At 39.7% G+C, this 24,906-nt stretch overlaps 4 protein-coding genes across 9 annotated transcripts in view; 3 read left to right on the forward strand and 1 right to left on the reverse strand.

The window, feature by feature from the left end:
• The first annotated feature begins 872 nt into the window (after positions 1–872).
• LOC147305358 (troponin C, skeletal muscle-like) lies at positions 873–4,144 on the forward strand. The gene is made up of 6 exons (XM_086278034.1): positions 873–1,019; positions 1,870–1,921; positions 2,370–2,513; positions 2,790–2,904; positions 3,053–3,189; positions 3,567–4,144. The coding sequence occupies exons 1-6, from the start codon at positions 1,017–1,019 to the stop codon at positions 3,596–3,598; spliced, it is 483 nt and encodes a 160-aa protein (XP_086134160.1). The 5' UTR covers positions 873–1,016; the 3' UTR covers positions 3,599–4,144.
• An 865-nt stretch (positions 4,145–5,009) lies between these two features.
• On the reverse strand, positions 5,010–6,844 carry taf13 (TATA-box binding protein associated factor 13). The gene is made up of 3 exons (XM_086278035.1): positions 6,726–6,844; positions 5,665–5,736; positions 5,010–5,586 (listed from the first exon to the last, which is right to left on the reverse strand). The coding sequence occupies exon 3, from the start codon at positions 5,581–5,583 to the stop codon at positions 5,209–5,211; it is 375 nt and encodes a 124-aa protein (XP_086134161.1). The 5' UTR covers positions 5,584–5,586; positions 5,665–5,736; positions 6,726–6,844; the 3' UTR covers positions 5,010–5,208.
• LOC147305360 (solute carrier family 35 member H1-like) lies at positions 5,659–17,954 on the forward strand. Of its 3 annotated transcripts, none has more exons than XM_086278029.1 (10): positions 5,659–6,237; positions 6,764–6,971; positions 7,163–7,313; positions 7,888–7,951; positions 8,068–8,140; positions 8,771–8,939; positions 9,468–9,551; positions 15,473–15,648; positions 16,156–16,285; positions 16,655–17,954. In XM_086278029.1, exons 2-10 carry the CDS (start codon positions 6,861–6,863, stop codon positions 16,789–16,791), a joined length of 1,095 nt encoding a protein of 364 aa, XP_086134155.1. In that variant the 5' UTR covers positions 5,659–6,237; positions 6,764–6,860; the 3' UTR covers positions 16,792–17,954. The 3 variants fall into 3 exon arrangements, with proteins under 3 accessions (XP_086134155.1, XP_086134154.1, XP_086134153.1); XM_086278028.1 differs by having other exon boundaries at positions 5,659–5,856; XM_086278027.1 differs by having other exon boundaries at positions 5,660–6,466.
• Positions 17,955–18,841: 887 nt separating this feature from the next.
• The window catches only part of LOC147305361 (collagen alpha-1(XX) chain-like), a 41,747-nt gene continuing 35,682 nt past the window's right edge, over positions 18,842–24,906 (forward strand). For all 4 annotated transcript variants that reach the window (XM_086278026.1, XM_086278023.1, XM_086278024.1 and 1 more), the window contains exons 1-2: positions 18,842–18,972; positions 23,518–23,626. In XM_086278026.1, the coding sequence (XP_086134152.1) occupies positions 18,913–18,972; positions 23,518–23,626 (169 nt within the window). In that variant the 5' untranslated portion in view covers positions 18,842–18,912. The remainder of the gene's footprint in view (positions 18,973–23,517; positions 23,627–24,906) is intronic.

A 24,906-nucleotide genomic window follows, 5' to 3' on the forward strand; every position in this document is an offset into this window, starting at 1 on the left:
CGGATGAGTTAAATCTCCCCCTGCAACGTGCAGCTCTCCCTCTGGAGTATATAGTCTGCAAGCCCCCACCATCACCACCTCTCAAAAGCACCTCCCACCTCCTTCTCTTCAGGTCTGCTCCTCTTCTCAGTATCCTGTCCTCCCTTCTAGTCTCTTACCTTGGGTCCCTCCCTTGGGAACTGCACACCATATAAGGAGCAGCTGGTTGTGTTTAGAAAGTTAAGTAGCAGCATGGTCTGAAATCTGCCGGCTATTCAGGGCACCTCTAAGGAGAGGTTAGAGGTCTGGTCTCACAGCATTTTCCTCTTGGTTTAGAGTTTCCCATCCAGATTGAATCACCATCACCACAAAACCCAAAGCTTACTCACTAATCTTTGGCTCCCCCTTGTTGTTTTCTGTTTTGTATTTACAAGGCAAAATAGAAATCAACAGTACACTGACATGCATGCACTGATGTGAGCCAAATTTGTGTTTGTATTTTATTATTTCGAAGGGAGGGTGGGCATCTTGTTTTAGGATCTCACTACTGAGAGTTGCAACGGGGCCTTTTCTAAGAAGTATGATGCTTTTTGATTTATTTTATAGAAAAATTCTGTATTTTCAGTTTTCTTTCTCTCTGGTTTTCCAGAGTGAATTCTCTTAAAGTAAGCTGGGTTCCTTCTCATATCCAACATCTGAGGACAATCTCAGTGTGATGCTTTCATGCATTTCCCCCACAAACTTTGAAAATGTATCCTTTACTTCTTTAGCATACTTATAACCACAACTTCAATAAAGTGGAGCGTTCACCTCGAAAGTGTGATTGGCTTGCCCTGGCCCCAGAACCCTAAAAGTTCAGGATACTAAATCTGGAGGCCTGTGAGAGGCAGGGGGCGGGACCTCCTTGTCCCGTTTAAAGTGTCTCTGAACCATCACTTGATGTCTAGTCTCTCTGTTGGGGTGCACACGGATTGACCACTCCTTTGGGCTTTTCTTTTATCCTTGGATATTTGGGGGGGAAAAGCTAATCCACAAACATGGTAAGACCAATCAGTTGTGCAAATGACCAGTTCAGCTATCGGCTGATTTCATTAGAGAGTGAGCAATAAAGGAATAAAGGCATGTGAATGTGTAAAAATCATTAGCTGAGTTTCTGAGAAGCATATTTCTTTCTGTTGGTGTTGTTCAGATATGTATATGTTGCTTTCCCCTAAAATAGTTGTTTTTTCTTTTTAGTAATTCAGCATTTTTTTCCACTTAGTTTTTTTTTTTGTTCTCTGCTGGTTTTGAGTTAAATTGATATGAAATATGCTCAAACTCATATTTTAGCCAGTTATCTGTTGTAAATAGACTACTTTAAATCCTTGTGGGAAGTTAACAATGGGTGTTGATGGGCAGGATGGGTGTCAGCTGGGAAGGTGCTGATTCTGCTTAGGCAACAAATTCCTCGGGATTGGATGTCTGCAGGCCTTATACAGCGAAGCTAATGTGTTGAGCCTGAAATAGCCGGACTAATTTTCATCAAGCTCAAGAATCCTTTCGAGATGCACCCATCGTGTGACTTGTGATAGCATGTTTCAGTATCATTATTACAACCATTAATCACTCTGTAAATATTACAGTCACAAGTTTAAAATATCAATCCTGAATCTCTGAACTGTACCATCTCCACTGTGCGTAAAAATACTTTTACGCACAGTGGAGATGATCCGTGTAGTTTAGGGGTGGGGGGTGGGGGGGTAGGTTGTTTAAAACGAATAGAAAATATGATAAAGAATTATTTTGCCACCGTGCTTGGCTAAGACAAGCAAGTTTAACTGGAACAATCAACTAAGCCTAAATGAAACATGTAATGAGTGAAGTGATGCACTGGACACTGCTTTCTTCCAGACTGACGCGCAACAAGAGGCCCGCTCCTACCTGAGCGAGGACATGTTGGCTGGTGAGTACAGTACTAGTTGCTTAGCCTAAATAACGCCATTACAGTAAGCTATGAAATGAAACACGCGTGATACATGTTTTGAATTATACCACCCTTAAATGCAATCACACAATAAGCCAATCAGTTCTACTTCAGATCATTTTTTTTCTACCAGCAAGAGCTCGTACAGCCTAAAGAGAATGCAGATCCACGGCGTGAAGCCAGATGGAGCAAACTGGTATGAAAGAAAAACCAAGAATAGCACAATGAGAATTATTCACAAAGAAGCGGACCTCGCAGTTTTTCAGTCGTTAAAAGCAAACTGGGGTGCTATTTTAAAGGATAATGGTGTCCTATCGCAACGATTAATGCTCGGTGAAAAAGAACAATAAAGCAGAAAAGTACCAAACTGAGAAATGAGACCAGCTTGGAACAAACACACGCCTTCATTCAATTCTCGTTTCTCCAGAGTTCAAGGCCGCCTTTGACTTGTTCGACACCGATGGTGGCGGTGATATCAGCACCAAGGAGTTGGGTACCGTGATGAGGATGCTGGGCCAGAACCCGACAAGAGAGGAGCTGGATGAGATCATCGAGGAGGTCGATGAGGACGGTGAGAAACGGGAAATGTAGTTTATGCCTGATGGCGACACAGCAGAACAGCTGTGTGTCTTAAGTGTTTTTACACACAGGGACACTTTATGGTAATTCAGTAATTAGAGGTGGTGGTATTTCTAAACACCCCGTCAACATGACATTTTTACTGCACTAACAAATTCTGGGTTGTTCCATTGAACTCCCGGTGTTTCCATGCGTAAAACGGTCAAAGTTATCACGACAATGGGTTGATCTGATGCGTATCAATCACGTGGCCCCACTAAACCCTCAGGTAGCGGCACCATCGACTTCGAGGAGTTCTTGGTCATGATGGTGAGACTGATCAAGGAGGACCAGGCCGGAAAGAGCGAGGAAGAGTTGGCAGACTGCTTCCGTGTGTTTGACAAGTAAGCTCGCGCTCACACTGTTTACACTAATCGTTTGTGTGTGCGCGCGCGCGTGTGTTTTGTTTTGGGGTTTTTTTTTTTTTTGTTGCTACATCACCTTTACTCGATCTTTACATTCACGTACATTTTGTTGTTGTCGCGTGCGCAGGAACGGCGACGGTTACATCGACAGAGAAGAGTTTGCCCTTATCATCCGCAGCACCGGCGAGGCCATCTCAGAGGAGGAGATCGATGAGCTGCTGAAGGAAGGAGACAAGAACAGCGACGGCATGCTGGACTTTGACGGTATGTGTCAAATGAAAATGATGAAGCTGTCAGCTCACTTATTATTGAACCTTGAGGAGTCTCTATGAAGCAGGTAGAGAGTGCATGAGGGGGGAAATCCTGTTTATTAAGAGGCTGCAGCTTTGCTAGAGTACCAATAAGCTGTATCAGTCTTGTTCTATGGCATATCAGGTTTTACAGTCAGACTTTAGGGACCATATTGTTGCCTGCTAGGCTGTGTTGTACAGTTCCTACACTCCTGTAATCATCTTAAAATCAAATCACACCCCGGCTTCCTGCTTGAGCTGAACTACTACCTGTTCCTTTACAGTTTATTCAAGTAAATAAAGAAATGGATGTAAAATGTAATGCTGTCCAATTTCTCTTTTCTTTATCAGAATTCCTCAAGATGATGGAGAATGTGCAGTAGAACAAGAAAGACTCATGGACATTCCTCCACCCTTCTGTGAACCCCCATTCTGACCCACTCCCTCCTTCTCCCTCTTGTCCACCTGGTTCACTGCCTTTCTTCTCCATCCTTATAGAAGTCCTCAACAGACAGCTAGAGCACCCAGTGGGGGGTCGCTGGCTGGGCAACATCTTTTCCCTGGCTCGCTTGTAAATGCAGACATCCCCTAGATGCCATGCTGACACCCAGCCCTGTAACAGGACAGCAAGGCTGCAACAGGGTTTTTTTTTCACTGCACACAGCTTTTGCAGTATGCATGGCATGTCGTGTCATCAGTGACCCCCTCCCCCTCTCTGCTGGTAAAGCTCTGATCTAGATGTATTCTAGATAGACGGGCAGCTTGTTACCTGCTGCTTAGACCAATTAATTCAATCACTTCACTGTATAAAGAAGTAATTTGCTTGAAATAAATGAACTAACACATGCTCACTTGTAGTTGGTCTGTCATATTTATGGTCTGTGTAATAATTTTGTTTTGAGGAATATTAATAAAATCTGTTTCTTTTCCTCTTTTTGTCCGTTTTGTTCCAACCACAGCCAGTTTTGCTTTTAAAATAACCAAAAGCCTTGACTGAGGTCAGAATGATTTGGACATTACGGACAGTCGGAAAACCTCAGTTCATCACGCATGTGGGCACAGATGAGGTCGGCATCATGTCTAGTATTCCTGGCTGTGCTGATAAAGTTTAATTGCGGGTTGCAAACTGTCTGCTTTGACAAATATTTACGACACTTTTCTATAAAAAAAAAAATCTGGAACACTCCTATTTTTGAATACCAGCAACTTGCTCCTGAAAACTTGGGACTGGAACACATTTCCCTCTGTGTTTGGGAGACGATGATACCAGCTGGTGTAGTTTCCATCCATCTTCATCCGCTTTATCCGAGGCCGGGTCGCGGGGGCAGCAGCCTAAGTGTAGTTTTACAAGGCAAATTGGCTTCTTTTTTTGGGTTTGTTTTTCCACTCGTGCTTGACATAGGATTTCAGCTGCTCAGCAGTTTGTGGCTTAATTTACTGTATTGTGTTTTTTGTTTCATTACCACAGCGTGTCCAGAAGGGGGATATGAAGAGCAACCCTTCTCGTGTAATGTCATTTACACAACCTAAATCTATCTAAAACCTTTTCTTTAGATACTTCACATACATTTGAGGATTCAATCTGTGGGTTTAAGTTACATACTTATTTTTTCTTTACTTATTCAAAATAAAATTATGCTTAAATTCTTGTGCAGATCCACTCTTCACGTATCAGATTGGTAACACAGCACAATGCTGTGCTTTAAAACAAAGTGTTATGTTTTCTGGTTCTGGTGCTTAAAAAAAAAGAAAGTTGTTTGTGCACAAGAGATGAGGACCTGGTTATTTTAAAACTATTGGCAAGTTGCTTTATTTTACATAACCAAAAAGTCTGAAATCAAGCATATACACTGAAATTCGTTGTTATTGTTATACGGTCTATAAACACACACACGACGCAAACATGCAGTCTGAATGAACTCACGAGCAAACGAACAGTAAATTAAAAGAAACAAAGGTCATGGGAGGAATAACAACCAGTCCCGTTGTGAGTTTAAGAGCCATAATTTGCTTCATCAAAAGCTTTCCGAGCTCTCTTCAGCTCCTCGTTCATGGTCAGCAGATCTTTGACTCTAGCAAACTTCCTGGGATCTTTGCGAATGAGGAAAACGATGTCCTCCACCTGGACGCGACCCTGGCGCCCGATAGACATGGCCTTGTGCGTCATTTCCGTGATAAACTCGATCACCAGATCCTCCAGAATATCCACAGACTCCGTGTAAGGGTTCTGGTCATCTCCAAATCCGTACATCATGCACCGGAGCTCCTTGGAGAAGAGTCTCTTTCTCTTGCCGTAGCCGACATCCACCCCGCCGGAGCCGTCCTCCAACTCTTCGTCGAAGCCTGGCTCGTCGTCCTCCTCCGCCATTTGCTGAAAAACACCCGCAAGCGTTATTCAAACCTCAACATTAGCTGCTCATTGTTAAATACGCGTTAGCATTAACCTTACCTTGTGCTTGTTCACGACTGTCTCACAACAACAGCTTGTTAAGTGCGCCGACTTCCGCTTTTGTTTCCTTGACTGAGGAAGTGGTGGTTTGGAGAGGAAACAGACAGGGCTAGAAATCACAGATACTCCCCCCTTGTGGCCAGTGTTTAAATTTACTCGTGTTATTCGTCAGTATAGCCAACACAGCTGACGGTGAGTTTCCTTTAAAGCACGATCTGTTTGATTGCATCGGAAGCCCAAACTTAATTTCATATCGCCGGGTGTATGCGGGAATCACCGACACGTAGCTTGCTTAGAATGTAAAAAGCTATATTCACGTGTGTTTAAGCTAAGCCAATTTCATTTGGTATTATTTTAGCTAAACCTTAGATCTAGACAAACTATGCACAATGGGCGATGGCAAGTTGGTGGTGTGAGTGGAAACAGGAGCATTGTTCAAGTGGCTGATCGAAGAACAACACCTCACAGCATTCGTGGAAAGAAATGGATCTCGGTGCTTGAACAGAGGGCTCAGATTCTAAGTAAACACTGAGAGCCTGACCGCGGGGGCTCAGCACGTGCTCATTGCCGTGAGTAAGTGACACGTCCCCGTGGATCTTGCTGTGGACTCCTGCCCTGCCAAGTGATGTTCAAAGCTTATCTCAGTGATAATGTTAACAAGTCAATATAGATGCTAAATGACAGGCTAATGTTAGCTAATGAACTATAAGGCAAGTTAACGAAGAAGCCAGTTTGACTTATAAAACGTAGCAGCTATCCAGTGAGCCTTCCTCTCTCAGTCACTGTTGGAGCACTGTTGCTGGTGAGTTCGTTTGCTGGGGTTGTCTGATGTTCCTGTTGGTTAACGGACAGTTTTAAAGATTCGCATAACATTGTTACCAGCTGCTTATCCGCTAGCACAACCAGTTAAGAGAATGCTAGTAGCTGATAACGTTTAATTTGAGCTAAAATGAATGTTGCCGTTATGCTAACATTGTATCAAATAGGTTTCGCTTAAATTCTGTCTGAGCGCCTGTTCCACTAACTAGCATTAATATGCACAAACGCAGCCCTGCTCTTACCTTGCTTTTCTTCTCTGCGGTGTTTCTGCTGTAAAAAGGTCTGGTATGGATGTTCGGGGAGGATGTGGGTTCAGGTCGGAGATGGCCCCTCTGCAGTAGCTGTGTGTTGTGGACAGCTGGTCCTGGCAGTCCCGTATGGCGTGCCCAGTCCAGTTCCTGTGCAGGGGGCTGCGCACTGTTGGATTAGTTCTTCTCTACTATGTCTTCTCTATAGGCATCACATTCTATAACAAATGGCTAATGAAGGTGAGTAAAGAAGCTCATACAGCCTTGTCAGTTTCTTATAACATGCTTGGTTGTGTTAAAGGTGATTAATGAAAATGAGCACCTGAGGACGCTCTGCTTTGCTTGTCTGGGGATCTCCTGGATCCTGAGAAAGAGACTTACACTGACTAGTCCATCCTAGATGACCCCAACTGTTTCTCTCCCTTTCTTAGGGCTTCCACTACCCCCTCTTCATGACTTTAGTTCACCTCACCATCATCTTCTGTCTGTCAGCTCTGACACGACAGGCTGTGCAGTGGTGGACAGGGAAACCTCGCGTTACTCTCAGGTGGAAAGAGTACCTCAGAAAAGTAGCACCCACGGGTGAGTTTTATCTTGAGTCTGGAGACTGGTGATTTAGACGGGGGACAGTCGCCTCTTATCGGGTTCACCGATTGACTAAGCTCTGTGGAATGCTTCGTCTAAAGTCCACGTGGAGAGAATAAATACGACAACCCCGACGAGAATGATGAAAATATCTAAAAGCAAGTGCATTAAATGAACCGTTCCAAACCAGTTTTGCCTCGTTTAAACTAAAATTCTGCACAAACTTAAGTTGTAATAAGATTAGTTTAAAAGAGTCAGAAGGAAAAAGTGAATCAAAGACTAAGAGAAGCAAAAATCCAGAGAAATTAAATCAAAAGTAATTAATATTTTGTTCTGTTTTACTGTATACACTAAAATGACATCAAGGTGATTTTAATATGTGAATAAAGGGCAGTGGGATTGATTATATACATACATGTTGTTGTTGTTGTTGTTGTTGTTTTTTGTTTTTTTTTTTTTAGTGAGTATTTGTGCTCTAAATGCGTTTAGTCACTCTAAATGCACTGAAATGAGTGGTTTTAAAATGAACCTGTCATCCTGTACTCTTAAGTTCTGTCCTTCTTACCTGCAGCCATCGCAACAGCGCTGGATATTGGACTTTCCAATTGGAGCTTCCTCTTCATCACCATTAGCCTGTAAGTTTGTGGTTTGGACGTTTTTATTATAAGTTCATATGTGTCAGTATTTTATCTTAACCAGTCATTGTATTGTTCTTTACATATTCTACGACTTTTATTTTGTGTCATTCAAGGTATACCATGACCAAGTCCTCAGCAGTGCTTTTTATCCTGTTTTTCTCTCTGGTCTTTAAACTGGAGGAGCCGGTGAGTGTACCGATCACATGACACTGACAGCAGTGCTAACAGTGCAGTTTTGTCTTCACTTTAATGTCACCCAGACACAACTGGAGGATTAAGCATGCTTCTTATACAGGCAAAATGATGCAAGAGGCAATTCTTTTAGTCTGTTTCCTCGATTGTGGCGCAATGCACAAAGCAGACATCCAGCAATGTTCACAAAGTGCACTGTGGCTGTAGCAGAACATAAGAACTTTCTAATCTGAAAAAAGTCCTGCACCTGCACAAATTTATAACCGGTTCGGTTATAAATTTGCCAATTTTTCTTAATGGTGTCATAGCTTAAAGATTTAATTCTGTCCACCTTTAGCACCAAATCACAACAGTCAGTCACAGCGCTTTGAGGCGTTTGAGCTCTAACTGTGGTATTGTATCACTTCCTGTTACAGAGCACAGTGGTGTTTTTGTGCAGCTTGATGGGGGTTTCATCACATGAGCAGTAATGAGCAATCATTACCTCCCGTCTACTCTCTCCTCTAGCTTGTGCTTTGTTCTGTTCTTCTTTTACCTGTTATCCTCTACTTTCTTCTTCTGTTTCCTGTGCAATTTTAACTTGAAACTGCTGCGTGTCGTTGTCTTTTCTCCCTTTTAATCCAGAACCCGTTTCTGATCCTGGTGGTCCTGTTGATCTCCTGCGGTCTCTTTATGTTTACCTTTGAGTCGACCCAGTTTAATCTGGAAGGCTTTATTCTGGTGCTCCTAGCATCCTTCATAGGGGGGATTCGATGGACCCTCACTCAGGTCCTCACGCAGAAAGCAGAGCTGGGTAAGTGTTCAGCCACTGTGGAGTGACAGCTTCCAAAGAGGTTAAAAAGCCTATAACCTGGATCTACACCAATTAATTTTGGGCTGTGGCTTTCATCAGATATACAGTAAAACAGGATACACACGCCATTTCAAAGAGGATTGGTGTGAAATACAAAAAAAAAAAAGAAAACAACTATCATAGAGACCTAAAATATCTTGTTATGTGGTTTCAACCTAGCCGTTATCCTTGAATGGTCTACAACAAGTTAACAAGATCCTCCAGTGATGACTCTAATGCAGGTTTTGACACAACATTAACAGCAGGTGAAGTGGGGTTGTTGCTTCCCACTGTCTTTTTTCTGAGTTTATACAGCAACATCTATCCATAAGTATTTACAAAGTAAACACATTGAAGCCCAACATCAGTAACTTTAACTATATGCCAGGCTTGTAAAGCACTGATTTAAAACTCTGCTATGATTTGAGGTTTCCCAGCTGGGACACAGTTCCCTGCATTTTTCATCTTTTTCATGTCGCACTGTTTTAGGCCTTCAAAACCCAATAGATGCCATGTACCACCTCCAACCTCTCATGTTCCTTGGGCTCTTTCCTCTCTTCCTGTTTAATGAAGGTGAGTATAGACATAAGTTCATTGTCTTTCATGTTTTGTCGCTGCATTAAATTAAGCTCTGTAGCCCCTAATTTTATTTTTTTTAAACTTTTTATTTTGTACTTTTTCCAAATTTATAGTACATGCAAACAAAAATATGAAAAAAGAAACAAACTAAAAGGAATAAAGGACACCTAATCTGTGGAAGAGGGGAAAAAAAACCAAAAACAAGGAGGAGAGGTCCCTGCCTTATGGGGCTGAGTGAGTCTTATAGGCTATCCATTTTGTCCACTGTTTTCGGTGTTTGTCATATTTCATTCTCAAGGTGTAGATCATTTTCTCCATTTTATATATATGTCCTCGATTACATCAGTCCATTCTTCCAATTTTAAAGGGTCACTTTTCAGCCAGTTTTTTGTTATTACCTTTTTGCTTGACGACAACATAATTTTAAACAAGTAACGGTCCTCCTTATTTTTTCCCATATTCCAAAATACTCGTGCCTTACACGGCACGTCATACCCCAGCACTTTCTTCATTGTTACTGCAATGCTTTCCCAGTAAGGTTTGATATCTTTACACTTCCAAAACACATGAGAATGATTGGCGTCCCAGTCTCCACATAATCTCCAGCATCGTTGGGGTGTTTTCAGCTGCTTGCTTTTGATATAAGGAGTAATAAAGAACCTAATCACATTTTTCCAGCCATATTCTCTCCATCGTCTAGAGCTGGTGGAATTATGCTGTGTGAGACATACGCCAGTCATCCTCTGACAACTCAAGATGTAATTCAGATTCCTACTTTTGTTTGATATATAATGTTTCATTCCTATTCAAATTTTGCAGACCATTATATAATTTCGATAAAATTCTTGATGGAGGATTTTTATATGCACCTGTTATTATTTCTATTATATGGCTTCTTTCTCTCAAGAGCTTCTTCCTAATTTGTAAAAATGTCTTCATTGAAAATACCTAAATAAATCTGATTTATCCAGTCCAAACTGTCTCTGTAGATTCTCAAAGGATTTTAATGTTTTCCCGTCTATTAATGTGCACATTGCTGTAATTCCTTTATTGACCCATCTTAAAAATGTACTATCCCATTGTCCACTTTGGAATTTTTGAGAATATGCAGGCCAAATCAGCAATTTACAGTCTTCTATAATTCTATATTTCTTCACTATAATCCACCAGAGTTTAATAGTGAATTCAGTAATGAGATTTGTGTTCGTAGACTGGATAGTTTCTCCTCCCAATCTTGCTTGTGGATGACATGATGAGCAATAATTTATCTCCATATGCTTCCATTTTGAGGTGTAATCCGGTGAACACCAGTAAACAATATTCCTTGAAATTCGGGAGGGCAAGTCCTCCTTTTTCTTTTCTTAATTGGAGTATTTTAAATCTTATTCTTGGCTTTGTCCCTTTCCAAATAAATCTACTAACTAATTTATCCCATCTACCAAATTGTGCATCAGGTATATGGACTGGCAATGAAGTGAATAGATACAGTAGTCGAGGAAGCTCATTCATTTTTATTACCTCTATTCTTGAGCTAAGGTCCATGACAAGTGGAGCCCATTTAATCAAATCTTTTTGGATTGTATTACTAATCTTTACATAATTTGCCTCGTATAGTGTACTTATTTTGCTAGTTAGATAGACACTTAAATATTTGATCTTATTTGAGTCCCATTTTAATTTATATTCGTTTTGAATTGAATCTTTGGGGAAATAATTCAGACAAAGTACTTGAGTCTTTCCCTGTGTCCGGCAGCCTCGCCTCTGTCAGTGCGCCCCAGGGCAGCTGTGGCTACAATGTAGCTTGCTATCGCCAGTGTGTGAATGGGTGAATGACTGAATGTAGTGTAAAGCGCTTTGGGGTCCTTAATGACTAGAAAAGCGCTATACAAATGCAGGCCATTTACGATATTTAGTTTATACCCTGAATTTTTGCCAAAATATTTTAATGCTTTAATCAATCGAGGAAAGGTCTTGTCAGGATCCTGTAGGTATATAATTATATCATCAGCAAAGAGACCTATTCGTTGTTCAATTTTAGAAACTAAAACCCCTTTTTAAGTCTGCACTTTGCCGTATATACTGAGCCTGTCAGGGACCAAGCAGTAAAGCATAAAGGACACAGGTGGTTTTAATTCAAAAAAGGGGTTTTATTGACCCAAAAATATGAAAATATATTTAACAAAGCCAAAACTTAAACAGGCAGACCAATAAAAGAGGTCAACTCAATAGACTAAACTCAAGATAATAATTACCAAAACCTCAAACAAACATATGATAAACTGACCTGCTGAAATGACACATGGGGGAACTTAAATACTGGTTTTGCTAAACCAAATGACACACACGGGGAAAACAAAATGGCTGCCATATAAGCAACTAATACAAAACAATTAAACAAACATGAAACACCCCCCAGGCAATCAAGCATGTGGTGCAATCCAATTAGGCTGTCAGTGGTACTTCAGGTCTCCCAGCCCTTTGTCACACCTTTTGCCAGACAGGAGGAGAAGCCAACCCCCAGGTAACTCGAACAAAGAAAGATGTATTAATATAACATAAAACAGAACTTTGACCTTAAGGTTAATGTGTGCACGCCATATAAACATGGGAAGGTGTGATGGAAAAATACATACATTTAATAAAGAAACAGTATTGAACAATAAGTAGAATATTTTAAAGTAGCGACTGTAAATTAAACTAAGGTGAATCAACTAGTGGTGAGGTGTGGAGCTTACCATGTGTGGCATGCCATCACAGAGCCAAAGGCTCGATATACAGAGCAAAAAGGGCTGGATTCAGCAACCCTGCCTGGTTCCTCTGAAGAGCTCAAAACTGTCTGTCAGGTCCCCTCTAGCCAATGGCCTGTGGTACAAGGATTGTATACACTCGATGAAGATACTGTTAAAGCCCATTCTTTTCAAAACAGCAAAAAGAAATATCCAAGAGACTCTATCAAAGGCCTTTTCAGCATCTAAGCTCACTAAGGCTGTTGGAATTTTCTCTTTATTAACTTCGTTAATTATATGCAAAGTGCGTCGTATATTATCTAGTGTCTGTCGCTCCTTAATCCTGTCTGGTCTTCATCCACCAGATCTGGGAGAAACGGCTCTAAGCGTCTTGTGATTATGGATGTAAATAATTTATAATCCACATTTAAGATAGAGATTGGGTGATAAGAGTCACAGTTTTTCCTGTTTTTACCTTCTTTTGGTAAGACTGATATAATGGCCTCTTTCCAAGAGGGTGGAATTTTAGCGTGTTTTAATGTCCAGTTAAAAGAATCTATCAAAATAGGAGCCAAGTCCTCTTTAAAAGTCTTATACCACTCATTGGGATACCCATCACTCCCTGGACTTTTATTAGATTTCAATCTCCTTATTGCCTTATCCAGTTCTTCCTTAGTGATTGGTTTAGTTAAAAATTCATTTTGAGTTGTCCCAATAGAAGGAAGGTCTAACTGAGCCAAGTACTCTTCAATTTCTTGTCCGTTTTTCTGGTCGGGTTGATTATACGATGTTTTATAGTATTTTTGAAAGGCTTTTTTTTTTTTTTTTTTAATCTGTGTTGGTTCATATAGTAGTTCCTTGGTGTTTGGATCTCTAATCTTATTAACTGCATTACTTATTTGTATTGATTTTAACCGTTTAGCCAGTATTTTGGTTGCTTTGGAACCAGATTCATAAAATGTTTGTTTTGTGAATCTCAGTTTCTTTTCTATTTCCTCCATAGACAGATCGCTTAGTTGTTTTCTTACATCTTTAATGCTTTCAGCCAAGTCGGCACTCAAATCTGTGTGCTGTGTTTTTTCCTAAATCCCTTAATCGTTGTTCTAGTTTGAATTGTGTGAGCTTTTGTAGCCCCTAATTATGGCATTTCAAGTCTTTTGAAAACCTTTACAGACCCCACTGTGCAGCGTGATGGTCATAAGAAACTGATTATGTGTCAACACGGTGCCTATTCTGACACCCACACCTCATTTACATGTAAATAGGCAATAGCTCACATGTGTAATAGATTAGCAGTAGTTTCTCAGGGGTTCAGCTCAGCTGCAGAAAGTGGAGGATTATCAAAGCCCTGTAGCAGGTGCTTGATTAATGGGCACCCACAGTGTTTCTTTTCCTTCTGCTACTGGACTCTGTGGCAGGCCCAAGAACCAAAGTGGGAAAAGTTGTGAAATTTAAAACACAGCCCTGATTGGTTTCAGCACAATACAACGGCCCGTGTGTTGAAATTGCAAATATGCTCTAGCACCCTACGAGCTCTTCTCATTTCTCTGCTTTGGGCTCCCTTGTAACGTCTCTCCTCTGTACTCCCACCTGTACATCAGTTGCAGTGCAGAGTCTTGAAGTCCGTCTCAATTCCTAAAACGTATGACATAATAAACAAAGGCAGAGATCCATGCGTCGCATTGTGCCACACCGTGAATGTAATTAAAAGCAAAAAACTGGTCCAGTAATGTAGCCACAGTTCTTTTCACCGACACTGCTTTAAAGGCTGCAAGAATCTCGCATTTTGTTAAACTCCTGTTGCCTCGTCTTCTCTCTCCTCGCGGTTCATCCTGGCCTGGCAGATCAGAGATGACATGGGAGTGAGACGATGGGGCACAGGAACAAGAACAAACAAGTGTGTGGGACAAGTATGCATTTGTCGACGTTGGAGTGGAAGGGGATTGTTTGAGGTGTGGTCCAGCTGCCTTCACTTCAGATAAATGATATCCCAAATTCTTTATAATTTATGAAATGGAATTTACGAGAAGTGGTCTCACTGTTCTTAAGGGCAGCCTTACTGAGGGGACTCACATGAGCACATCAGTCCAGATGTAGCTCAGTGACAGAGGGCCTCTGCTTTTGTGCCACAGTCAAGCACGTAACATTTGTTGCGAGATCGATCAACTTTAGACCAGACAACAAAAACGACGGAGGCTCCGGAAAAGTGCAATCAAACGATGAGTTTTATTATCACAGGAGAACAACCAACCGTCAGCATACGGATTGTTTTGCTCTGACAAGAATACATTGGGTTCTGGTTTTATAGGATAAAATATCACATCTACGTCAATACAGTTCAAAAATACATGGTGACAGACGGGCAAAAGTTCAACCCGTGCAGACAAGGGTACATCACGTACACTTCTAATAACCATACACCGACATATCACTTCTCTTTTCTACATTACTTGCCTTTTAGGGTAATAACTTCAGGTCTTAGCATCTCTGAGAGCTAATAATGGACCCTCATCATTAATCACTAAGTAGAGTACTTTGCAGCCAGTCTCAAACTGAAGCAGAAGACGCTTAGGCCTTTGCTCAAACCTGCTACTAGATTAATATGTGTATTGTAAGCATGCATGCAATTAACCTGCTATGTTCTCATCTCCCCTCAGCATGTATCATCTGGACACTCTCACCAGTGAAGCTTAAAACCTTCTAGAATGGAACATCAACTCTAACCAAGCACATTTATGCATTGTGTATAAAATGAACTCAACCTATAAAAATAGAAAGGTCAATGTGATGACAGACATATTCAATGCAATATAAACCCTGTAGGAAATATTACTGATACATGATACTGTGAAACATGTTATTAATACATTCTTCATAAGGCAAATTATATGGTAGCAATAAAAGAATCTCTGAATCCCAACACATTGCACACCAGAGCTGTAATCTACAAATAAAACACTGCTGATTCAAGCAGAAGTGGCAGTGTGGTTCACCACACGCCTCTCATTAGAAGAACAAAAAGGAACTCCTTTATAAAATCTCTACAAGATATTGGACTTTCAAAAGACATGAGTGGGCAAGCCCTATAAGCAGTCCGTGGAAAACTATTGTAACTGCGTAATTGCCGATCTACCTGGAGTGCTGCCACTCCTAAAAAATCTGTCCTGATTCTTTCCTCTGTGCCTGCAGGGCTGAGCCTCAGCACCTCAGAGAAGTTATTCCGGGTGACGGAGCTCTCGCCTCTCCTGTATTCCCTCTTCACATTAAGCATTGGCGGCTTGCTGGCCTTTGGTTTGGGCTTCTCTGAGTTCCTGCTGGTCTCCCGAACCTCCAGCCTCACCTTATCCATATCAGGGATCTTTAAGGTAATTACTTACTTTCTGTGTTGTCAACATCTTTTTTTTCACCTCCAGCTGGTGGATGGCTGCCACTAGAAGTGCCTTGAGGTGACTGCTGTTGTGAATTGGTGCTATATCAATAGAATTGAATTAGATTGGTGAAGCCAAAGAAATCTGTCCGCAATACCAGAGCCATAGCTGAGTTTAATATGGGAGGTTGCGGTTCTTTTGGTGCTTACTCTGAGCTACTAAAGCAGTTATGTGTAATCTTTGTGGATGTTCTGACAGATCAGAGGGTTCACTAGGGCTTTGGATGTAAGCATATAACATCTTTATTATGAAAATCAACTTTATTGACTAAGTATGTCTACACATACATTGTTTTGTTTTTTGATCTCAGTGTACTTACATGTAAATATGTTCTAAAAATGTTATGTAATAAATAAGGGATTGTTACTGTGTTACATGTGGACTTGGGTTTTTTCAGAGCTGTCTAATGAAGTCTTCTCTGTTCCTTGTGTTGATTTCCTGCAGGAAGTATGCACTCTGCTTTTAGCCGCTTTTCTGATGGGAGACAAAATGAGTATGCTCAACTGGCTGGGATTCGCTGTGTGTCTGTGTGGTATTTCATTACACGTGGGACTCAAGACATATTATTCTAAAAGTAAGTTTTATTTATGTTTTCACCATATTTACTGCTCTACATCCTAAAAACATAAAAATACTCAAAGCATTTTTTTTTAATGGCATATAATATATTTTTATTTTCTACACAAAAACCATTGGTAAGCTCCCTTTTAGTAAAATCCAGGAATTTTGAATATGTAAATTTTTTTGTTTTAAGTTACGTTTGAGAATGTGCCCTTGTTCACCGAACAGTCTGTTCTCCGATTTCTAGTTTACATATCACATTTTCTACATGTAATGTCACAGTTTTCTTCAGAATCTTTAAAAAGGAAAGAAAGGAAAGGAGGAAGGAGACTTTGCAGGGTGGTGACCATGCTGATGGTGTAAATTTTCTATCTTCCATCAGATAAGGGTCCTTCTTTAAGGCAGCTCAAGAGTAAGAGCCCAGAACTTGAGCTGCCGTTACTGCAGCGAAATGGGAATGAAAGTAAGGACTCGGCTACTGATGAATGTGATGATGAAGAAGAGATCACTCTACACTGACAGGACTTGGACACGGTCTCCATGCTGCACATTCCTTCCCTACTCTTTTGTTAGATGGTTTGAACAGTGATGTCAGAGAAGTGTTTCCAGGTGTGGGACTCTTGTTTTTTTTTTTTTGGGTTTTTTTGTCCCCACCACGAGTCACAGTCTGGCTCAGGGCCTCCTTATGGACTCTATATTTACATAGTACTTTAAACGTGGCACAGCTGATAACATTTTACCTTCAAAATGTAGCAGATGCATGCATGCATTAACAAAGAATATGTGGAGAGCAAAGGAGTAAACTCCAGCTTTAACAGGATACTTTGGCACCTCGACTCTGGTGGATCAGTTCTATCAGCTCTGCAGTATTAACATATCGTTTCATATATTTGACAAATTATTATGAATAACTTATTTCATGGACAAATGCTGACGAGGCAGAGTGCAAACTTTAATATTATAAGTTAGTGATGGTAAAAATGGATTACTGCGCTTCCTTTGATTCCTATTTCTTTGGTTGGCTTTGTAATTAGATTTAGATAATATAATAGATGACAGATGGATCATGAAAGACTGCAGAGCTTCAGTGAATTAAATCCTGAGGTTACTTTTTAGTTTAGTCAGTTAACTGCCATCAAAATTTCATTTTTAAAATTGTTTGTTTTGTGGTTTTTGGGGCTTGGGATTTTTTTCCCCCAATCCCAAACTCAGAGATAATCAGATTCATTTTGCATTGACTGAATCAGCTGTTTAATGGATGACGGCCTCTGTATGTCAGAAATTTCAATAATCATAAAGTACTAAACATTACAAAGACACAAGTCAGCTTTTACAGAGCTCAGTTTGATGTCAGGACTTTTGCCTAAAATTCTAACTTTGCTAATGAAGTTAAAATATTCATTGATTGCATATTTTAATTTGTAGAGTTGACGAGTGTTTATTGAATTGGACAATAATTGTCTACAGCCTTTTTGAGTCATAATTTGAGATGTCATGAATAGTGAAACTGATCTTTAATGTGCCTTATAAGCAGATGGAAGGAACAATTTTAATAACTGATGATGACTTTGTTAGAGTTTAAAGCCATTTCTAAATGTTTGTTTTTTTTGTCATGATTTTCTTTAAATGCAGTGTTGTTTGAGTGTTATTTCAGAAAATAAACAAAAAATTTGTTTTCGTTACTTTTGATATTCCAGAGGTTTCTGTTAACGATCATGGAGCTGTTTGCTCATCCCAGATTTACGTTGTTGTAGGATTAATCCAAACCAGAGGCATAAAGGCGTGCTGTGTGTGGTCACAGAAAAACTGAGTCATTCATTAGATGATGTGACCTGTGCACCACCTTAATCTCAACTTCATGGAGCCTGACCCCAGACTATGCAAGGTTACAGAGGCGAGACATGGAAATACCCTAAATCCAAGGAGATGGGACAAAATTAGTGAATTGGTGCTATTTCAGAGGCAGTTAGTGCACAATCACAAACTCTATGTCAGTACTTACTATGGACCTAATTGTACACTCACAAGTTACGAGTCCATGCTCATTGCAGTGCATCTGAATCTACACTTCACTGGTTCTGGAGTGTTGGTCGAATCTAAAAGTTAAAAAAAACCACTAAAATCTAATATTTTTTCCTCTGTACTGTGTGTGTGTGTGTGTGTGTGTTGCACTGCGCTGTACTGAAACGACACAAGTAAACTCTTTGACTTCCAACCTGGGAGCTGGATACCGGACTAGACTCAAGAATAAAGTCGTGTTCCAACACATCTGTTGGAAATTATTAATGCACTAATTATTCATGCACTAAGGGATGGGAATATAAAGTGTACTCGCCGTTGATTAAGCACACTGTGTGTTTAACTTTGCAATATGGCAGTCAAAGTAGAGCACATGGTATTATATAGCAGAACTGTATGCGGCTCAAGCGGGGTAATATTTCACTGTACGTTACATAGGATAGCTCAAACCTATGGTTGTAGAAGTGTCTCCCACTGTGTGGAGGATTTTATAGCATTCTTCTGAGTGCCACGCCCATGCCGGAGCAGCAGGAGGGCCTTGCTTCTCAGATTTCACCCTGAAACGTTCAGATACGACCTGTTGAGAGGAAGCAGGCTTCAAAGTGGAGCAGAAACCTGCGCATGTTGACATCCCGCCTCTGGAATGCAGTGCGGAATAAACTGGACTCACCGAACCGCCAGGTAAGAGCTCACCTGGCCGCTCTGAGAGCGACCGTGTTAGAAAACGGCCAAGTGCGTTTGTGACGGTGTTCTTTTTATTCATTCCGAGGTGTTAGATAAATGACCTACTGTAGCCTGTACCTACGATGCAGTGCATTGTTTCAAGCTGCTGAGAAAAAAAAATCCCAAACACCTTGACCTGCGAGACACCTACCACACAAAAAGCAAACTTGTGCTACTTTTGTGGTGCTTGACACCAGTTAACGTGTTGCACTGTGCGAGTTATGTGTACTTTAAAAACAAGTATCGGTATTTAATTATCAGTCATTTAAACATGAATTACCTTTATTTTAGATATATCTACGCAGTTATTGGCGTGCTATATTGCGTCAAAACAGCTTCCTCCAGCAGCTAATTTCTTAACAACTTTAAAGAATTCACTTATTTAACATTATTGTAAAACGTGTGTACATTAAAATAGTTGTCAGTATTTAATTCGATGTAAATTAAATATATATTAAGCGTTTATTTTAATTATATTCAACAAGCTACAGTTTTATATCCGGTGGTTATTAGCGTGTTCTACTAAGTGCGTCAAAAGCATGTTTCATCATTTAAATTGCTGACTTGTTGTTTCCAGGTGTATTTACCTCATAGCTCTTACCAGCTGTCTTAAAACCTTCTACCTAAGGTGAACCATGACACTGAAATTTGATATCCAGGGTCAAGTGTTGCCACCTGGGTACCTAACAGTTAGCCGGAGTTCAAGCTATTTCGTGATGGTGTCATTTTTTTCCTGGTGAGGTCACTCCAAGGGCAATAAAGGCATCCAGAAATGAGTGACTGTATACCCTGTATAAATCCAGTCTTTTAGATTGAATATTTCCTTTTATGTCTTTAACACCAGTGCAATGATTTCTTGTCTTATTATTAAGTAAAAATAATTTGTAGAATAAGCCTGTGGCTTTGGATTCATTCAAGAAAAATGAGTTCAAAGCAAAACTAAAGGACTTCCACAGGAACTGCATAACATTACTACTCCTTTGCTCTCTGTCTGACAGGCACATCAATAAGTGCACAATGTGCCACTCAAGCACTGACTTTGCAACATTCAGGCAAGCAGGCACATGTGAAACATGAGAAAACTATACAAAAACCCCCAATGTAGTTCCATCACATACTTCACACGATGACATCAGATAGGCATGTTGGAAATGTCTTTTAACCCTCATCGTACTGTCAGGGGCCCGTGCAGACCCCAGAGGTAATTTTTTTGTCATATATCAAATGTATTTTCTTTCTTTGTCAGTCAATTAGTTCTTAGTAAAGTGGCATGGACATAGTCATGCCACACATTAAAAGCAGAGCTCATACCGCTGCATGACAATCCCCAATCTGAGTGGCAACTAAATTAACTTTAGTTATCTCTAGTCATTTCTGCTTCCTGCACAATCATAGTAATTTGGTTCTTTGCACCGCCTGCAGAAAGTCAGGCCGCGCAGACAGGACTGCCCTTTATCACTGATTCATTTCATAATATTTATGCACAGATTTTCTAGGCACAGCCAAGGTAAGGGGGGGCGTGGAGGGTTCAGTGGTCTCAGGATATCATCTCGGTTTTCTACGGCTTGGTGCACTGCTACTGGTACACTGGTCTTTATAGTTCAATCTATGTCCCAACCATCACCTGTGGTTGCGAGCTCTGGATAGTGACGGAAAAATGAAATAAAAGCAGAAATGGGTTCCCTCTGAATCATGTCCATGCTCTCCCTCAGAGGCAGGATGGGAGCTGAGTCATTAGGGAGGCACTTAGAGTGCAGCCGCCATGCCTCCACATCCAAAGAAGGCCGTTGACGTGAGTTCAGGGATCCTCACCACCTCGGACTTTTCTAGAAGGCAGACCCAGGACATGGTAGAGATTGTTTCTCTGGGTTGGCTGGTTGTGTGTTTATCTGAAGCCTGATTGGTTTCATCATATAAATACAACAGAAATAATGTTTATTTAAAATGATTGAAAACTAAGTGATTCCACACTCAAAAGATCATAAATAAGCTTTTAAGTAACATGAATTACATTTTGGATAAAAGATGCAAGTTGTTTTAAAGAAAAGTACAGATTCTTGTTTTATATAAAATATGCATATTCATATTTAATTAATTTGAATTAATAATTCTTTTAGATGACAATAACTATATAACTAATCCATGCATATTAAATATGTCGGTAGGATGAGGGTTAAACTCTCTTCTAATGGTTGCCTGTTGTGCTTGAGACAAGCAAGAAAGTTCAGGCAGGAATCCATTAAAATAAGTCCAAAATGCTAACAATGAGTGTTCAGCGCTGTGAAGAAGTATTTGCCACCAGCTTTCCATCCCATACATCAGATGTAAAACTAACATAACATTTCATAAAAGGTACATCACACCAGCAGTCAAACATGGTGGTGGTAGTTTGATGATCTGGGGTTTAAAGTATGAAAAATGCAACAACAACAAAAAGGAATCAGGGGGTGGGCAAATACTTTTTCACAGTACTGTATGTCAAATTATTGTTAATATAAATTATTACAGTGAAATCAGTATCTTTGGGTCTCTGTATGTGTGTTGATATTTCTCCTTATCTCTACTTGTGTTTCCATGTCACACTTCACCAGTTAGCCGTGGATAAGCCGAGCTGGTCTGTGAACTCCAGCTGTGTTAACTGTGTCTTTGTTCAGCCTGTGTTTGTTGAACAGTGTTCTTATTCACAAAGAACAAATGACATTCCTTTCGTCCTTGTTTTCTAAAGATCATCTTCCTACAGTTTTACAGGGTTTTTCAAAATTACAAATTCTAGTAAGATTTTTGGGGAACAAAAAAAGCAGACGCTGAAATTCCTAAACTCTTTGCAGTTTGATCCTGAGCAATATTCTTAAACCTTCCCTTTACATATAAAAGACTCCTTGAGAGGGCTTTTTAGAGCAAATCATGCATGTGACATGCTGCTGGTTGCCTAGCTGGTTGTAAATGTTCTCTCAGTTTTAGTTTAGTTGTTTTGTTTTCTGTTGCCACCCCACCACATTTTTTAAATGTGCTGCTGGCACCAAATTGAAATGAGGACAGATTTCTTAAAAATCAAAAAAACTGAAAAGTACCAATTTAAAATTTTTAATCAAAACTAATTTGGCTATTTTTGATTAAAGGCTTTAAATTTTTTAAATTCTTTGTGATTTACATGGTGTCTGAACTTTTCTTTTTTTTTATGGAAGTGGGATTTTAAAAAATTAGTTTGGTCTTTTAGCTTTGAGCAATAAATTATTGTTCTTAGAAGATTCCAAGACTCCAAATAATGTTCCTTCTTTGGAGTGTAAAAAACACAACATTTGATATATATAAAATAAGTTCAGTCCTGGGATCTAGAATTAGTTGAAGGTGTTTAATGGATGTTGTGTAAAGTGTTAATGGGTCTCAGACAGAAGCATGGTAGGTTTACGGCCTCTTCAAGGGCTGTACATTTGTTAATATTATAGCCTGGTGTATCATTAGCTGTGTTGAGGTCTGTAATTGGACAAAATCAGGCACATCTGTAGTCTGAGTCAGACATAAAAATTTCCATGGGAAAACTACCTGTTTTTTAATAGCTTTTTTTCCCCATTATGTTGATATGAAAGGTATTCCAAAGTAGAAATATATATTTCAAATGAGCTATACAAATGTAGAATACGATTTATGACTGGTTCATTTGTTTGATTTATAAATTCTAATCTGATCCACAAATCTTATATTGTGAAATAGAAAATTAAAAAACAAAATCTGAAAAGCTGAAATAATTGAACTCAAAAACACACCATCATGAAAAATTCATTGTTTGTTTGTTTGTTTTTTTACATGTTCAGAAGGTCGAGCAGGTCATCTAATAATCAGGAGTTTGGTGGTTTGGTCCCTGGCTGTTCCAGACTGCATACAGGAGTCCCTTGGGCAAGATACTGAGCAAGCTGCTGTCTGATGTGTTTATCGGTGTATGAATGTGTGTGACTGTGGGAATGAAGGAAGTTGCATAAAGTGCTTTGAGTGCTCAAAGAGCATAGAAGAGCTCTATATAAGAACAGTCCATTTATCATAGATTATCTAGTGCTGTGTGAATTCCTCTTACCTGTTCTTAGCTGAAGCAGAAACTGTGTGTGGTCTTCTGCTGCTGTAGAACATCTGCTTCAAGGTTCGATATGTACATTTAGGGATGCTCTTCTGCATGCCCTGGTTGTAAAAATCGACTTTATGAGTTACTGTTGCCTTTTTTACCCAAAGAACTGCTGCTCACTGGTTATTTTCTCTTTTCAAACCATTCTCTGTAAACCCAACAACTGTGCCATGGTTAAAGTCACTTAAATCACCTTTCTTTATCATTCTGATGCCTGGTTTGCTGCCAGCTTATTGGGCAGGTTAGATATTTCCGTCAAAAGTCAGTCGAACATGTGTACCTAATGACGTGTGTGTGTTTGTGTGTGTTTGTGTGTGTGTGTGTGTATGTAAAAATAAGAGCATACATAAATGAAATAATACTGACAGCGTTATTTTTTATATTTCTAGACTCCACTCATGTCTCCTCACCTCCTTGCTACATCATTGTCATCTTCCTGGCTAATGCCATTTTTCCTGCTCAGTGTCCTGCTGCTGTCTGCTGCTGTCCATGGCCAAGGTATACACATATATCTAATAATCATTTGACTCTTACCAAACAAGCTAATAGTGAAGTCGCATTGATGTCTTGATGGTCTGCTGTGTAGCTTTTGCACATAAATGTCTTGTACCCACAAACTTTGGCATAATGTATCTACTTTGTGTTCTGTAGCATTTACCCACATTTATACAAACAGTTATTCCGACGTTCTATGCATTTGATGTCTGTGCTTTTGAGGCTTTCTGTGTGTCACTGTCATTGTGTATCCACACAGTGACAAGAAAAATCAGGTTGGCACGGATGGCAGAACCTTTTTTAATTGGTACTGTCAGCATACAAGTTATCGGGTCAATGATTTTATTTGAATTCAAGCATCAAAACATATTTGCTATGAAGAGAATGATAGCGAGGTCTTTTTCTCTGGAAAAGCAGTCACTCCCAAAACCAAATGAACTGAACTAATGTAACCATATTAGTCATAATCATCCAAAGACTGTTTCTCTATAGCACAGTTTTTATTATGCTGAATGTATGTATTTAGTTTGATAATGAACAACTCACCATGTCACAATGAACATATAAGGACAAACCAATTACTTTGAGGTATTTTTGAGACTTTGCTAGTTTCCATATTTACTTCATCGTTACTTAATACTACATCCCATAAAAGAAACAATCTGCAAGTCTCAAGGAACTTATTATATTTTGAGTGTTGAACTAGGGCTGCTCGATTATGGCAAAAATGATAATCACGATTATTTTCACTGAAATTGAGATCTCGATTATTTGACGATATTTATTTAACCCTTTAAGACCTACTATAGAACCAAGTCCGCCAGAGCTTATATTATTTTTTTACATGTTGTAGTGCCATTTGTGGGAGCATTTCAAGTTGCTATACAACTGTTATAGCCCATATTTTAATAATATGTATGCATTAAGTCCATAGTAACTACATTAATTGCAAAAAAAGTGCAATAAACTACAAAAAAATTGAAAATCGTTTTTGGTTTTTTTACATATATTTCTACTTGGAGAAATTTAAGAGGTTTATCCCTCAAAACTTTAAATACAAAAAAGTTGCAAAAAATAGTTTACAACAACAGGAAATTTAGTTTGAGTGTCTTCATAGTTTTCTTTTGGAGATACACCAATTTTTATATACTGCAGGAAAAACCAAAAAAACAATCCTATGATGCAAAAACAGCAGGTGCATCAAAATAAACTATTTCCAGCAGTGCAATTTGAGTTCTAAGCATCCCAGAAACTATTCAGAAAAGTCAAACATGACCAGTATA

Source organism: Aulonocara sp. 'chitande type north' Nkhata Bay, linkage group LG20, assembly GCF_057382095.1.
Source record: "Aulonocara sp. 'chitande type north' Nkhata Bay isolate Kocher_YH1m ecotype deep benthic linkage group LG20, A_spYH_male_GT1.1, whole genome shotgun sequence".
NCBI classification, from domain to species: domain Eukaryota; kingdom Metazoa; phylum Chordata; class Actinopteri; order Cichliformes; family Cichlidae; genus Aulonocara; species Aulonocara sp. 'chitande type north' Nkhata Bay.

What these genes read in the sequence shown, in the direction of transcription:
- LOC147305358 (XM_086278034.1), top strand. An exon ending in GAGCGAGGACATGTTGGCTG is followed by an intron (nt 1,922 to 2,369) that starts GTGAGTACAGTA and finishes TCGTTTCTCCAG; the next exon opens with AGTTCAAGGCCGCCTTTGAC. An exon ending in CGAGGAGGTCGATGAGGACG is followed by an intron (nt 2,514 to 2,789) that starts GTGAGAAACGGG and finishes CTAAACCCTCAG; the next exon opens with GTAGCGGCACCATCGACTTC.
- taf13 (XM_086278035.1), bottom strand. Translation starts at nt 5,583, where the DNA reads ATGGCGGAGGAGGACGACGAGCCAGGCTTCGACGAAGAGTTGGAGGAC.
- LOC147305360 (XM_086278029.1), top strand. Translation starts at nt 6,861, where the DNA reads ATGGCGTGCCCAGTCCAGTTCCTGTGCAGGGGGCTGCGCACTGTTGGA. An exon ending in TCTTTAAACTGGAGGAGCCG is followed by an intron (nt 8,141 to 8,770) that starts GTGAGTGTACCG and finishes CTTTTAATCCAG; the next exon opens with AACCCGTTTCTGATCCTGGT. An exon ending in CAAGACATATTATTCTAAAA is followed by an intron (nt 16,286 to 16,654) that starts GTAAGTTTTATT and finishes ATCTTCCATCAG; the next exon opens with ATAAGGGTCCTTCTTTAAGG.